Raw genomic sequence first — 15,930 nt, 5'->3', positions numbered from 1 at the left:
TTTCTAAAATTTCCTATGTGACTGGTTTTAAATGTTGGTTTTGGAAAGCAGCTGCACTTCCCTCTTTAAAGCTCTGCATACTGCACCAACCTACTTTCACCCATGCTGGGGACCAACAGGAATTAACTATAAATATATAGCTAAATGACCCAGTACTGTTACCTTCTATTTTTAGCACTCGTGGAATGTCTTTTGTACAATCAGAATATTTGGATAAACCTTAACTGTTGTATAATTGTACATTCAATTATTTTGTTTTATTTTATTTTGTATTAGGTGCTGAGAATTAGATTAACATCTGCTTTTCAAATCAGGAGAATGTGTAATAAATAAATAATTTGTTTAAGAGAAGTACTTTTTCCTCAGATTTCCTCTTACAGGATCCACGTACACTGAGTATACAGAGACAGAAACAATGGTGGTAAAGAGTAAAAGAGACAAAGAGCATGCTGAGCCGACAGGGACCCTGAGGGAGACTGTGTATGAATATGGTCATGTGCTGAACTCAGGACCTGGAGATTCAAATAGTAAAGCAGATTCTGTTTTGTAGTGGAATTGAGCATGTTCAAAAGAAGCTACCCAAGCCACATTAACTGTAGGAGACAGTATGCCTAAGACCATTAAAATGCTATGCATATAATAATTATTATAGTAATATTGTAATATAATAGGCCAAAAATATGCAACAATTAACTCATCTTTAACATGGTTGTCAGTAAATGGAAAGAAACTGCAAAGTCGCATGACATTGGTAACATTGATACATAGTAAATAGTGCAAATGTATGCATGTGTGATTACTATGTCCTGCATGCACCATGCATGTTTTTGTACCTGTTTTGCTCCTACAGTAGTTTGATGTACTGCAAATGGACAGTGGCAGTGACAGTGGCATATTGTGTGAAAAATATGTGCAAAGGTGATACTATGTAAAAAATGCTTGTGCATGCTTACACTTCCACCACATGTGGTTGTGGTGGAAAAAGATTTAGCATGTTTAACTAAATGCTACATAACGTGTCATAAAGAACAGTAAGTAATCAGTATCCATACAGATTTAAGATGTTCTTAAAATATTTTAAATAATCTCTCTCTCTCTCTCTCTCTCTCCAGTTACAGATGTGTGCCACCTGAAAAAGGATGAAGGGCCCTGCAGCAATTATGTACCCAAATGGTTTTATGATGAAAAGCAAAATAAATGTTCTCATTTTTGGTATGGAGGATGTGGTGGGAACCTTAACAGATTTGACAGTAAGAAGAAATGTGAAACCCGCTGCATGGCACTTCATACACTGCAGTGACTTTTTTGAAATTACTGATAATCCTTACTGCAAGTTATTCTCACACATTTTTTCAGTTTTTATTGGGAATGATACATTAGGATATGAACCTACAACAAGCATTTAAACATTCCATATTCTACTGATTTTCGTGGCATTTTCATAGTTGCTGCTGAGAAACACTTCTCGCACTGTCTCTCTGTAGCTTTATAAATGAAACATGACTCTCTAGAATAGTGTACTAGAGTATTTTAGTGCATAATTAAAGTAAATTAATTTGAAGGTGCTCATGCTTCAATAGCAAAGTGAATTATATGGTACAATACTATTTTTTTTCTTTGTAGTTAATATTCAACTTTCTTCTTATACTTGAAACTATGGACACATTTCAATCATTGTTATATTATATTTACTGTTCATCTTTATATCAAAATACTGATAACTAAAATGAGCCCTAAACAGTATTAAAAGAGAACCTGGAGCTGTAAGGCTGCCACATTATTCCCAAATTTATTTGGAACAATTAATCCATGTCACTAGGTGAATTGGCGTTAGTAAACCTAGCCCTAAATATATATAAGTGTGTGTATAAATAAGACTGGTGTCTTATTGGGGTGTCTCCACATTGTGTCCAGTGTTCCCATGATAGGCAGTGGATCCACCAGAACCAGGATAAAGCAGTTTCTAAAGATAAATGATTGAATTTTGATAACAGCATGTGTGGTTGCATTCATGTGATAATTGATGTAAACTGTCTGCTACAGGGTTGTTAATTTGAAATGTGGAGAAATTAAAAATCATATATTAAGCCACCCAAGTTTTTCTTATTTTTTTTCTTTTATCATTCATTCATTCATTCATTATTTTACTACAGTACTTTCACTTCACAATAGTTTCACACTTCCTAGCTTGCCTTTACTTTGAAGCTGAATCAAAATATATATTAAGAGATATATTGTTATTGCTTATGACACATGGTAAAGTTATTATTGAGCAAAGTATTTTAGTAGTAAACATTAATACATATTCTGACATGCTGGGGACTTCTTAACAGACATTTTTAATCACTATTAAAAATTTAATTATTTTGTATTATAATTTGTATTTTTATAATATGTGCCAGATGTAGAAAAAAAAGTGTGCTTGTTTTGGAGTGCCTGTATTCAACATGGAATGTATTAGTCATATCACACTCCACAGGACTGGTTCATGTATCATATGAAAGTAGACACAATAATATGCAGTGTTCCTGTTTTTTGCCCAGGTTACTAGATCATATTTATTTTTTATTTTTTACACAAATATTAAATCTTCTAAATGTTTGGTTATATCAATCCTATTCCTGCTCTCTAAGATACTTTGAATGCTTCTCCATAAAAACAGGACATGCTCAACCACTAAAATCGTATAAGGTTATCCAACATAGGCGAAAATGTTTCCATAAGGCACAGAACCTCTCTCAATGGTGTAAGACCTCTAAAAATGTCAAGAGACCCTGCTTTATATAATGCTGCAATTAACTCTCCATAAACCTAAGATTCTTACCAGTGATGGTTTCATTTGCAACGTGTTAAAAAATAATACTACATGGTTTATAATGAGCATGATGTAAAAACATGATGTAATTAAATCTAATTCAGCTGATGATCATACCTGTCCGTCAAGTGTTCTGATGAACCCCAAATAAAGATTTGGTATTTCTGTGGAATTTTCTTGTCTCATTGGTTTTATCCAACTGCTAAAATATGTTTGGTGTTAAAAATCAAGAGGTGGTGGTGTAGTGGTTAGCTTTGTCGCCTTGCACGTCCAGGGTTCGATTCCTGGCCAGGCTCGATTCCCGTCTCTGACTGCATGGAGTTTGCATGTTTTCCCTGTGCTTGGTCGGTACTCCGGTTTCCTCCCACAGTCCAAAGACATGCAGGTTAGGCTAATTGGTGTTCCCAAATTATAATAGTGTGTGAATGAGTGTGTGCCCTGTCCAGGGTGTACCCTGCCTCATGCTCTAAGCCTCCTGGGATAGGCTCCAGGCCCCCCGCGATCCTGAATACAGGATAAAGCGGTATAGAAGATGATTGAGTTAAAAATCAAACAAGACAGCTTATTACCCCAAAAACACAACTTCCCATGGTTATGCATGGTGGTGCCATAATGCTATGGGCTGCTTCTCTTCAAATTGGTACTGAAGTTAAGATAAAATAAATCAAATTGTAGGCTATATACAGTTGCTCCAAATACAAGTTTATTGTGGCACAAAAACATTTAACCACATTTAAACAAATGAAGATAAAGACAAATTTCACTTTCCAGCATGACATCCTTAGTCAACAGTGGAATGTCTTTTGGAAAATAGATCTGCATTTTGGAATGTCCCAATCTGAATCCAAAACATGTGGAATGATGTGAAGAGAACTGTGCACATGAGCTCCACTAGTGATCTGACAGATCTGGAGTATTTTTGCTAAAAACTACTCAAAAGCAAAAAAAAGACAAAAGCAAAAGAGACTGTGTATTACAAATAAAATGTGTTTCAACAAAACATAAAGGGTGTTTCCACACTTGCGTTTTATTCTTTTTCTTTTTCCAACTTGTTTTTAACCCAAATTTCTTATTATAATAAAGATTGGGGGAACATAATTTATATTATATATTTAATTATTTATAATATAATAAAGTCTATTATAATATAATTAATAATTTTTTACATCACAAAAATCACGGCTATCTGCAATGTTTGTGACTTTGTGACTACAATAGGTATTTAAACTCTGTGAAAACTCTGTAAAGAGTGCATAGCTGCCTATGTGCCTATAATCAACATGATCAGGACCTAGAATACTTCTTTAAATAGATTTTTTTTGCCACCTGGATACAGTTATTACACACTTAAATGTCCTGCATTCTTTTCACTTCACTTTGTTTAGCTTCGAGGCTAGGCAACAATGCACTTTTATTCTTCACTGGATTATACTGATGTATTTTTAGTGCTTTTTCAGACTGAGTCTCATTATTCGTTCTTGGATTTGGATGAAGTCCAATGTGAAATTATGTCAATCATTCAAGTCAAGTCAAGTCGGCTTTTATTGTCATTTCAACCATATAAAGTTCAGTACACAGTAAATCGAAACAGCTTTCCTCCTGAACCAAGATATATTCAACATAAATTAACAACATAAAATAACAAAACTAACTAGCTAACTAAGACACCTAATTAGCTGACTAGCTGAAACAAAACAAATTAACACTGTAAATTAACAAAAAACTATCTAAGTACTGTACAAAAAGACAACAAAGTGCACATGCAAATATGCAAATAAGAGTGACAACATGATAACAACATAACACACTCCAGGGGTCGCTTGACACATCCGAGATGAATTGACACATCTAAGATGAGATCATTGATCAAATGCCACTATAAAAAACATGTTTTTCATAAAGGTTTATGGTTTAATACTAATGACCAAAAACATTTCTCAATGCACTGTATGAAGCTAATATTATCATGGCTAGCAAGCACAGTTTGGCTGCTCGTGTCTAGCTACGCTGTATGCTATTCGCATTTATATTTTGCATATGCTGATGACAAGGAAAAACACAAAATAAACGTATAATAGGTAACCTGTTAAATAACATACCTCAGATTCACATGCAAATGATACATTATAAATAATTCTTATTTTTATTATTTTTAGTAATTATTTATTATTATTTTTGTTTACTGGGGCATGGTGTGAACTGAACAGTGTTAGGTGTAATACATTACGAAATAACATGTTAGAGTACTTGGATAAATTTTTTGATGTAACGAGTAATCTAACATGTTAGGTCTGCCATTTAAGTACTTAGTTATTTTTTCAAAAATGTAATCCATTATTCAGATAATTTATGTAATCTGTGAGCCAGACAGCAATAGTTCCCAATTTGTTAATCCGTGGAAGTCGTCCTACAAGCCCCGCCTCGATAACCCGCCCACCTCTGTTATTCCTGCGGTTATACCTCTATTTCATCTATGGAGTTTGACTATGGGAGCACGAACGCGCGGAAAGATGGAAACTTACAGTAATCACAGCGCAAAAACTTGCAGTGAATTGACTGAATGAACTGTACTCACGGTATTACGTCCCCAGGTCTAGGGTCCCGGAGCGTAATAAATAATAAACTTTTCACAAAGAATTTGTGCCTTTTTTTTCTTTTATTTACACATACACCGGAAGCTCTCAGCTTCAGGGTTGGGCCAAGGCAATAAACAAAAACCCTTCCCTATCTCCTCCCACAAACTATCTAAACTAGAAAGGAAAGTTGCAAACCAAAAACACAGGGCTAAACTATCTCCCTAACTAAAAATACAAAACAGGAGAAAACGGGTTTTAACAAAAATGGCACCCAACCCCTACTGCTTCCATAAACAAAAATGTATATACAAACAAAAGGAGCTATTTACAATATTTACGCAACAACTAACAAAAAAAGGAGAGAACAAAACTCACTCACACCACACAACCGATCACAAACACTGGCACGACCCAACAGTTTTGGTTTTAAGTACACACACACCTGGGGTCCGTTCTTCGTACATCGCTAACTTAATTAGCTGGATTTGATTGTTGTGGATTTGCCATGATTTTGGATTGTTTCGTTCTTCAATGCGCTTCTCGCATTTGTTGTCATAGCAACATATCCGTAAGCTTAAACCTGCTCGGAAACAGGTTTATTTCATGTAAACAGGATTTAGCCTGCGCTCCTGGCGGGTTATGATTGGTTGAAATGGCGAGGTCACATCTGATTGGTTAAAGAGCATGACGAATATAAAAGTATACATGTTGTATTTGAAAAAAATATTAATATTTTTATTTTTTCATATACAACATATTTATTTTCATATTGCTTATTTTATTTTATTTTATTGTCTCATGTAATTTGTAAACCATTAACCTATGAATTTATGTTCTAATATAATATTTGATAGCTATTATGTAGGGGGGTCAATCCATGGCAGGTGGGGGGGCATTTCAGCGCATAACACGTGTTACAAAAAAAAGTTGAGCCGCTGTTTTTTCCATTTCGTCAACCAATCTATCTATCTATCTATCTATCTAAGCACCCACATATGATGGGGAAACATGATATCCTGAAATCCATGATATACTGTATGGAAATCCATAATAAAACAGACATACATAATTGGCACAGCACTTATTATAATAGCATTTTTACATTAAATGATGTATCTGAATTGGTTATTTTTCTCTTTAATTTCACAAACAACAATACAATACAACTTAAAAACAAATACTCTGTTTTTATGCTTTTTTTTGTTTCATTACAGCTGATGTGATCCAGCCTCCCTGTGCGTGCGCTGTTCAAGAAAAGGTTAATTTCCATATGAACAGCGCGTACACGTGGAGGCGGGATCACATTAGCTGTAATGAGCCGATACAGGAGAATCTGTACCACTCCTTACTTTCATACGGATTACATAAAAACAGATTTGTTTTCGAGTTAAATTAGTAAATTTAAAAGTAGACAATTCAAGCTTTCTATAGATATGTATTTTGTGTCTCTCTGTGGAGTATTTGCTGAGTTTCAGTTCATTTTAATGACGTGTTTCTCCCTGCAGTTCACACAGCGACAGACAGCGCACCCGGTTTGTTTTCTTTATTTTATTAATGCACAAAGTTTTAATTTTTAACATGTGTCCATTGACACTTTACAGATTTGATTAATATATAGATCTTGTCTGTACGACTGAAACTGAAAGTGTAATTTAAGTTCTTTTTGGCGTCATCAGGGAAAAAACGCCTCAAAACGCATATATGCGTGCGACCTCAGAGGGTTAAAAAAAACCATCATCTCACTGTATTACCTAAGCACACATGTCTCTAAGGCAATTTTAGACATCCCTGATACTTCCACAGCCAGGAGGAGGAGGGAAACCGATTTTTCTGATGCCCAGGAAAATACGTTTCCCATACCTAAATTGAAAGACAGTGTTTTTTAAGCATTTTGTGCATATTGTGTTACCTGTGCCCCATGTATACATGTCTTTGAGGCTATTTCAGACATCCCTGATACTTCCACAGCTAGTAGGAGGAGGGAAACCCATTTTCCTGATGCCCAGGAAAATATGTTTCCCATCCTTCAATTGAAAGACAGTGTTTTTAAAAAACATTCTGTGCATTGTGTTACCTGTGCCCCATGTTCAAATGTCTCCGAGGCAATTTCAGGAAAATATGTTTCCCATACTTCAATTTAAAGACAGTGGTTTTAAAACATTTTGTGCACTATGTTACCTGTGCCCCACTTCAATTCAAAAGACAGTGCTTTTGAAACATTATTTTATTCTGTGTGCATGCATACAGTACAGGCCAAAAGTTTGGACACAGCTTCACTTATTCAATGTGTTTTCTTTATTTTCATGACCATTTACATTGGTAGATTCTCATTGAAGGCATTAAAACTATAAATGAACACATGTGGAGTTATGTACTTAAGAAAAAAAAAGGTTAAATAACTGAAAACATGTTTTATATTCTAGTTCTTTCAAAATAGCCACCCTTTGCTCTGATTACCTCTTTGCACACTCTTGGCATTCTCTCGATGAGCTTCAAGAGGTAGTCACCTGAAATGGTTTTCCAACAATCTTGAAGAAGTTCCCAGAAATGTTGAGCACTTGTTGGCCCCTTTGCCTTCACTCTGCGGTCAAGCTCACCCCAAACCATCTCGATTTAGTTCAGGTCCAGTGACTGTGGAGACCTTTTTTTGTTAAGTACATAACTCCACATGTGTTCATTCATAGTTTTGATGCCTTCAGTAAGAATCTACCTATGTAAATGGTCATGAAAATAAAGAAAACACATTAAATGAGTAAAGGTGTGTCCAAACTTTTGGCCTGTACTGTATGTGTATGTATACACACACATGTATACTGTATATTGTATGATTGTTAGGGGATATCTTTTCAAAAAGCTTAGGTTACAGTGTTATCTGTAGTACAAATGTTATACAGTGGGGCAAAAAAGTATTTAGTTAGCCACAAATTGTGCAAGTTCTCCCACTAAAAAAGATAAGAGAGAGGCCTGTAATTTTGATTAAAGGTATACCTCAACTATAAGAGACAAAATAAGAACAAAAAATATTTATTTGCAAATTATGGTGGAAAATAAGTATTTGGTCAATAACAAAATTTTATCACAATACTTTGTTATATACCCTTTTTTGGTAATGACAGGGGTCAAATGTTTTCTGCAAGTCTTCACCAGGTTTTCACATACTGTTGATGGTATTTTGGCCAATTCCTCCATGCGGATCTCCTCTAGAGCAGTAATGTTTTGGGGCTGTCGCTGGGCAACATGGACTTTTAACTCCCTCCAAAGATTTTCTATGGGGTTTATATCTGGAAACTGGCTAGGCCACTCCAGGACCTAGAAATGCTTCTTACGAAGCCTCATGATACATGGCCCCATTCATTCTTTCCTTTACACGGATTAGTCGTCTCGTTCCCTTTGCAGTAGGTATGGTGTTCTTTGGATGCAACTCAGCATTCTTTCCTTTCCAAATACGACAAGTTAAGTTTTTACTAAAAAGTTCTATTTTGGTTTCATCTGGTAGCAACACAAAGCTCCAATCAGATCAAGTTTGCTGATGACACGACCGTGGTGGGTATGATCAGCAAGAACGACGAGTCAGCGTACAGAGAGGAAGTGCAGAGGCTAACGGACAACAAAGACAACAACCTGTCTCTGAACGTTGATAAGACAAAAGAGATGGTTGTTGACTTCAGGAGGACGATCACTCCCTGCTCAGCATTGACAGCTCTTCTGTGGAGATCGTCAAGAGCACAAAATTCCTGTCTGTCTACCAGGAGGAGAACCTCATCTGGTCTCTTAACACCAGCTCTCTGCACAAGAAAGCCCAGCGATGTCCTTTCTTCCTGAGAAGGCTGAGGAAGGCCCAGCTTCCACCACCAATCCTTGCAAAACACGTCTGGCACTGCTGGATTTGCGTCCCTGACGGCGCAGTGTGTTACTGATGGTAGTCTTTTTTACTTTGGTCCCAGCTCTCTGCAGGTCATTCACTAAGTCCCCCGTGTGGTTCTGGGATTTTGCTCACATTTCTTGCGACCTTTTTGACCCCACGGGGTAAGATCTTCCATGGAGCCCCAGATCAAGGGAGATTATCAGATTATCAGTGGTCTTGTATGTCTTCCATTTTCTAATAATTGCTCCCACAGTTGATTTCTTCACACCAAGCTGCTTACCTATTGCAGATTTAGTCTTCCCAGCCTCTGCAGTGTACAATTTTGTTTCTGGTGTCCTTTGACAGCTCTTTGGTCTTGGCCATAGTGGAGTTTGGAGTGTGACTGTTTGAGGTTGTGGACAGGTGTCTTTTATACTGATAACGAGCTCAAACAGATGCCATTAATACAGGTAACAAGTGGAGGACAGAGGAGCCTCTTAAAGAAAAAGTTACAGGTCTGTGAGAGCCAGAAATCTTTCTTGTTTGTAGGTGACCAAATACTTATTTTACTGGGTAATTTACCAATTAATTCACTAAAAATGTGATTTTCTGGATTTTTTTTTTCTTATTTTGTCTCTTATAGTTGAGGTAAACGTATAATAAAAATAACAGGGCTCTCTCTTATCTTTTTTAGTGGGGAACTTGCACAATTGGTGGCTGACTAAATACTTTTTGCCCCACTGTACCTAAGCCTTTTGAACAGATACCCCCAACACACAACGTGTGTGCATATATATACACATATACATACACACACAATAAAATAATGTTTCAAAAGCACTGTCTTTTGAATTGAAGTGTGGGGAACATATTTTCCTGGCGATCAGGAAAATCTGTTTCCCCCTCCCTACTGGCTGTGAAAGTATCAGGGATGTCTAAAACTGACTCAGAGACATGTGTGCCCGTAGCAAAGATAAAATAGTGATCAGAATGGTTTAAAAAACACTGTCTTTTAAATTAAAGTATGGGAAACAAATTTTCCTGGTCATCAGGAAAATCGGTTTCTCTCCTCCTACTGGCTTTCATGAATGTCTGAAATTGCCTCAGAGACATGTGTACATGGGGCACAGGTAACACAACGCACAAAATGTTTTTAAAAAAACACTGTTTTTCAATTGAAGTAGGGGAAACATTTTTTCCTGATCATCAGGAAAATCGGTTTTCCTCTTCCTACTGGCTGTGGAAGTATCAGGGATGCCTGAAATTGCCTCAGACATGTGCCCATGGGGCAAAGGTAAAACAGTGCACAGAATGTTTTAAAAAACACTGTCTTTTAAATTAAAGTATGGGAAACTTATTTTCCTGGGCATCAGAAAAATCGGTTTCCCTCCTACTACTGGCTGTGGAAGTATCAGGGATGTCTGAAATTGCCTTAGAGACATGTGTGCTTAGGTAATACAGTGAGATGATGTTTTTTTAAAAACACTATTTTTAACAAGAGACTCCTGGAAATCAGTTCACCCAGTTAACATTTGTAATAAACTACAAGTTTTTATATTTTGTGAAATTAAAGATAAATAACCAATTCAGATGCATTATTTAATGTAAAAATGCTATTATAATAAGTGCTGTGCCAATTATGTATGTCTGTTTTATTATGGATATCCATACAGTATATCATGGATATCATGTTTCCCCATCATATGCAGGTGCTAAGATAGATAGATAGATAGATAGATAGATAGATAGATAGATAGATAGATAGATAGATAGATAGATAGATAGATAGATAGATAGATAGATAGATAGATAGATAGATAGATAGATAGATAGATAGATAGAAATAACATGAATAACTATGAGTGTGGTGTCCTATAATCGCTGTATCTGTGTGTTTGATATGTACACCATAGAACTGGTTGTTTGAGTGGGTAAAAAAAATATATGGTGGTTATCACGAGTAGACACTCTACCCTTGAGTTACATGCTATAATAAATTACAAAGTATAACCTTAAATATATTAAGAATAAATCAGTATCACATCTATCATCACACAGCTAATGTACATGTAATAGAAGGTAGTTGCGATGTCAGTACTTGCCCAGCAAACCAGTCTTTTAAAGCGGCTTAAAACGTCTGAATTATTTTCAGATATACAAAAAAAGCGAAAAGACACTCGATTATTTTGCATAGGTTATCTGTTTAATTCACAAAGTTCGTAGGGTAGCGAGTGACGTCATGATTTGAATCTGCGTGCGACCGGGGAAACATAGGGAAACTGAATTTCCCGGAACACCGGCTTTCGTCTGTGATCTTAAAAAGACGCGCAGGTCCAAGGACGGCCAATCCTGGCGCACGTCACAGCACGTTCAATCAGGGCCACCTGCGAAAGCAGGAAAGCGAGAGAGAGAGAAAGAGAGCGCGTGCACGCCGCCACAAGCATCTGCGCCTCTACACACCTACAGTACATGCCATACACACATGCATGTAACAACGGCCACCGCGCGAAACCACGTAGGTGAGATAGGGGTATTAGCAGTTAACAGACTACTGGCCAAACTTCGCTAAGTAATGATGGTAGAATGATTATAAAGGTTGTAAATCAACATGCATAAGGAATCACAAAGGATAATGGAACAGTGGAAAAGTACTCTAACTAGTTACTTTTATCAGAAAGAAATGCTATAATGTAACTGATTACTTTTTAAAGACAGTCATTTTGTAATGTAATTAGTTACTTTAAAAAGTAACTTCCCCCAACACTGGAACTGAAGTCGTTAATGAGTCAGCTAGTAGCTGTTGTTATACGACTGTTGCTAGACTGCCTGTTTTTGGGCAAATGCACAGGTTGTAGCCATATCACAAATAATTCTTTAAGAATGCCCAGTCTGGAGCTGGTCCAGGATAATCTTCTTCAGGATGAGCTGCAATTAGTTGTCCTGGATCTGCTTATAGTTATAGACCTTAATAATGACTTGGACATGTAAAACAAAAACACAAGGATGATCCAAACTTTGGATAGACACAAGACATTTGGTAGACAAAGTTGATTTATATACTCGTGTTCTAGTTACAGTATGCGCGGGTCGTCTGGTAACTCGCAGATCGGTTGGGGCGGGTAAAGAAATTGTCACTTTATTTGCGGGGCGGGTTGGGGCGGGCCATTAAAAACAAAATAAATAAGAAAATCCATGTATGTTGCATGCAATTCCCTATGGCCTATATAAAATATTTGGGAATATCTATTTTCATATTTTATTAAGTTGTTTGATAAGGTTATGTCACTTGACAAGTCACAAAAGCGCCAAGCAGCTACCGCTGCCAGTCACAACAAAAACAAAGAAATAAAAGTGAAGATGGAAGACGAGGTGTGGGAGAAATTGAGGACGGGAATTTACATCATTAAAAGAAAAAAGGTCAGGCTGCTAAATCTAATGTTTTAGCAATTATCTATACTTTCTACTCCTTACATTTTAAAAATAGCCTTGTTACTCCTATTTTATTTCAGCTTGTCATTCAGAAAAAAAACAAAAATAACTTCCGGATAAATCACGCCATCCGGATGGAGCGAATTTGATTGTGGTTGGATGAGAAGTATAAACATACCATTCTGACACCCTATTGGTTGGTACGCGATCCATCGCATCTGCACATGATTTCACCTCACACACTTCAGCAAGTTTGAATAAAATAGCATTTTCGGTTTATAACGTTGTAATAAGTAGACGAAGATGTCCGTGATAGAGACTCAAGATTCGAGCGAAATGTCACAACCAAGCACCAGCTAGGAAGGTAACAGCACCTGGAAGGTAACAGAAATGAGATATATATGTCATTTCATATATACAGTAAATATATTTTTTTGATTAATCACTTGGATTAATCATTTATTCTGACAGCACTAATGTTTATTGTAGACAACCATACAAGGGTAATTGTTACTAAGCCTGCCCTAGGTCAGAGGTAAGTCTCAATTCATTGCCCTCAAGTCCCGAGTCAAGTCCCGAGTCAAGACAGGCAAGTCCCGAGTCAAGTCCCAAGTCAAAGGCCAACAAGTCTCAAGTCAAGTCCAAAGTCCTACGGTTTGACTTTCGAGTCTTTTCAAGTCTTTTTAGCAGAAAAATAAAATGTATACAGATTATGTATGGTTGTAAGATCTGTATTTATTAAACAAACCTTTTTTTATGAAAGAACATTGCTCAGATACATAAAAATACAAATGTTAGTAAATGCTAGTAGCAATGTAAAATGGTAGCACATATTCTCAATGAAGTAGGCTACTTCATACAAACAATAACATTGTTTTCTTCACATAACATTAAAGAACTTTGCTCTCTACCTTGTGTGATACACTCACGTGGCTACCTCATACGAACAATCCGGCTTTCAAAATCCCGATCAGTATGAACCAGCAGGGGTTTGCAGATTATAGTGTTTGAAAGGTGACGTTGAGGAAATGTACAGTCTCATTGATATAAACATGCAGCTTGTAAATTACTTAGCTGATGAGGTAGTCTTGACATTCATTCAAAGCTTACCTCAAGTGTCGAACAAAGTTGGAATTTGTGGCATCTCCGTCTGTAATCTGCGACCCGCATGTTTTACATACTGCAATTCGTTTTTTGTTGACCACCTCGTAATTTTTATAGCCAAACGAAACTACCTTCGGTATCATTTTGCGAACTAGCGCGTTTACGTTGGTGTCACGTTGGACACTGTCGAATCATAAGAATCTACGGTACTTTGATTGGATGTCGTGCCGAATGCGCGCACGCTCTCTGTCACACACACGCGCACAGACACATAAACAGAGATAGAGCGGACCGTGTTAACATACTTTTTATCTTTGGGCTTTTTATGGAAATTAGCAAGTCTTTACAAGTCAATAGGCGCAAGTCCAAGTGAAAGTCACGAGTTATTTATGTTAAAGTCCAAGTCAAGTTGCAAGTCTTTTTTATATTTTGTCAAGTCGAGTCTAAAGTCATCAAATTCATGACTCGAGTCTGACTCGAGTCCAAGTCACATGACTCGAGTCCACACCTCTGCCCTGGGTACACGAATTTTCTTGTATGTTGCCCTTATAGATTCCTGCAGCTAAGCTTGGATGTACATTTACATTCCAGTAAAGGTTACTGATGACATGTATCTGAAGTCTGACTTTTTGCACCATAAAATACTTATGGGCAACTAGTTATCATATCTTCTTCTCAATAAAACATGTTAAGAAGAAGAAGGATCCAAGATGACGGCGCAGCAGTAGCACTCAGCGGCCGCTCCGGAGCCAAAATGGTGCTACATTGTTTACGTTTTGTGTGTAGCACGTTTATTTTACTCTGTGTATGGATATCGTTGCGACTGTTATCCGTACATACAACCACCAGACACTTTTGTACCTAAATAACCCGGTTAAGGACATCCATGATGAGCTGCCGGAAAAGCTACGTGACCTCGGCTTGCTGCAGAAACCAGGCCTCGAAGCCTCGGCGTTGCCTGATGCCGGCGGCCGGAGAAGGGGACATGAGAAGCGGTGCACGAGGAAGCGGAAGCGCGGCAAGCGGGCGGGAGTCTGTGCTAGGCTAAAAACAAACCCTAGCCGGCCGGCTATCTCGTCCATCATCTTCTCCAACGTCTGCTCCCTGGACAATAAACTAGACGGGCTAGCCTTGTGGCTTGTGTGTTTACATCAACACCAAATGGTGCAAGAACTAGTTTCTAGTTATTGCTCATCGCTGGTGGAGTTTGTGACTGTTAGATACAGACCTTTTTATTTACCACAGGAATTCACCACTGTTTTCATTATTGGAGTGTACATTCCACCTAGCGCTGATGCTAAGGAAGCGCTATGGGAACTGTATACAAAGATCAGTGAACTGCAAAATACACCCCCGGATGGACTGTTTATTGTTGCTGGAGATTTCAACCATGTAAATCTCAAGTCAGTGCTTCCTAGAATACATCAATATGTGGACTTTGCAATGAAAGGGGAAAACACGCTGGATATTGTTTACACAAACATTCTCGGCGCATATCAGGCAGAGCCCAGACCTCACCTCGGCTACTCAGACCACATCTCTGTTATGCTAATTCCAGCATACAGACCACTTGTCAGGCGTTCAAAACTGGATCTAAAGCAGGTGAAAACCTCGCCAGCAGGAGCCATCTCTGCTCTTCAGGACTGTTTTGAGACCACTGACTGGAACATGTTTAGGGAGGCTGCAACTTATGGCGACTTCACTGACTTGGAGGAGTACACGTCATCAGTGACCATCTACATCAACAAGTGCACCGATGATGTCACTGTCTCCAAGAGCATCCAGGAGCGCGCACACGCCCAGAGAATTCACAATCACTTCAGGGACAGCGGCGACACACGGCACATGTGGCAGGGCTTACAAGCCATCACAAACTACAGGACATCATCAGCTGCCTCTGACGGTGACGGCTCCCTCCCAGATGCGCTGAACAACTTCTACGCTCGGTTCGACAGACAGAATGACGTGGTGGCGAGAAAGACCACCCCTCCTCCGAACGATCAGGTGCTGTGTCTCACTACAGCTGATGTGAGGAAAACTCTATGCAGAGTCAACCCACGTAAAGCTGTTGGACCAGACAACATCCCAGGCAGAGTGCTCAGAGAATGTGTGGAACAGCTGGCAGATGTTTTTACCAACATCTTCAACATCTCTCTGAGCAG

General features: G+C 37.9%; 1 protein-coding gene across 1 annotated transcript in view; it reads left to right on the top strand.

Annotated features, from left to right (window-relative positions):
- Positions 1 to 1,588, top strand: part of LOC128520232 (collagen alpha-6(VI) chain-like) — a 37,600-nt gene extending 36,012 nt beyond the window's left edge. Inside the window, exons 37-38 of the mRNA XM_053494377.1 lie at positions 367 to 527; positions 1,113 to 1,588. Coding sequence (XP_053350352.1) covers positions 367 to 527; positions 1,113 to 1,300 — 349 coding nt within the window. The 3' untranslated portion in view covers positions 1,301 to 1,588. The remainder of the gene's footprint in view (positions 1 to 366; positions 528 to 1,112) is intronic.
- Positions 1,589 to 15,930: the final 14,342 nt, after the last annotated feature.

This window comes from Clarias gariepinus, chromosome 4, assembly GCF_024256425.1.
Source record: "Clarias gariepinus isolate MV-2021 ecotype Netherlands chromosome 4, CGAR_prim_01v2, whole genome shotgun sequence".
Classification (NCBI taxonomy): domain Eukaryota; kingdom Metazoa; phylum Chordata; class Actinopteri; order Siluriformes; family Clariidae; genus Clarias; species Clarias gariepinus.
The sequence above is the reverse complement of the archived record's forward strand: the minus strand, read 5'-3'. Positions and strand labels throughout refer to the sequence as shown.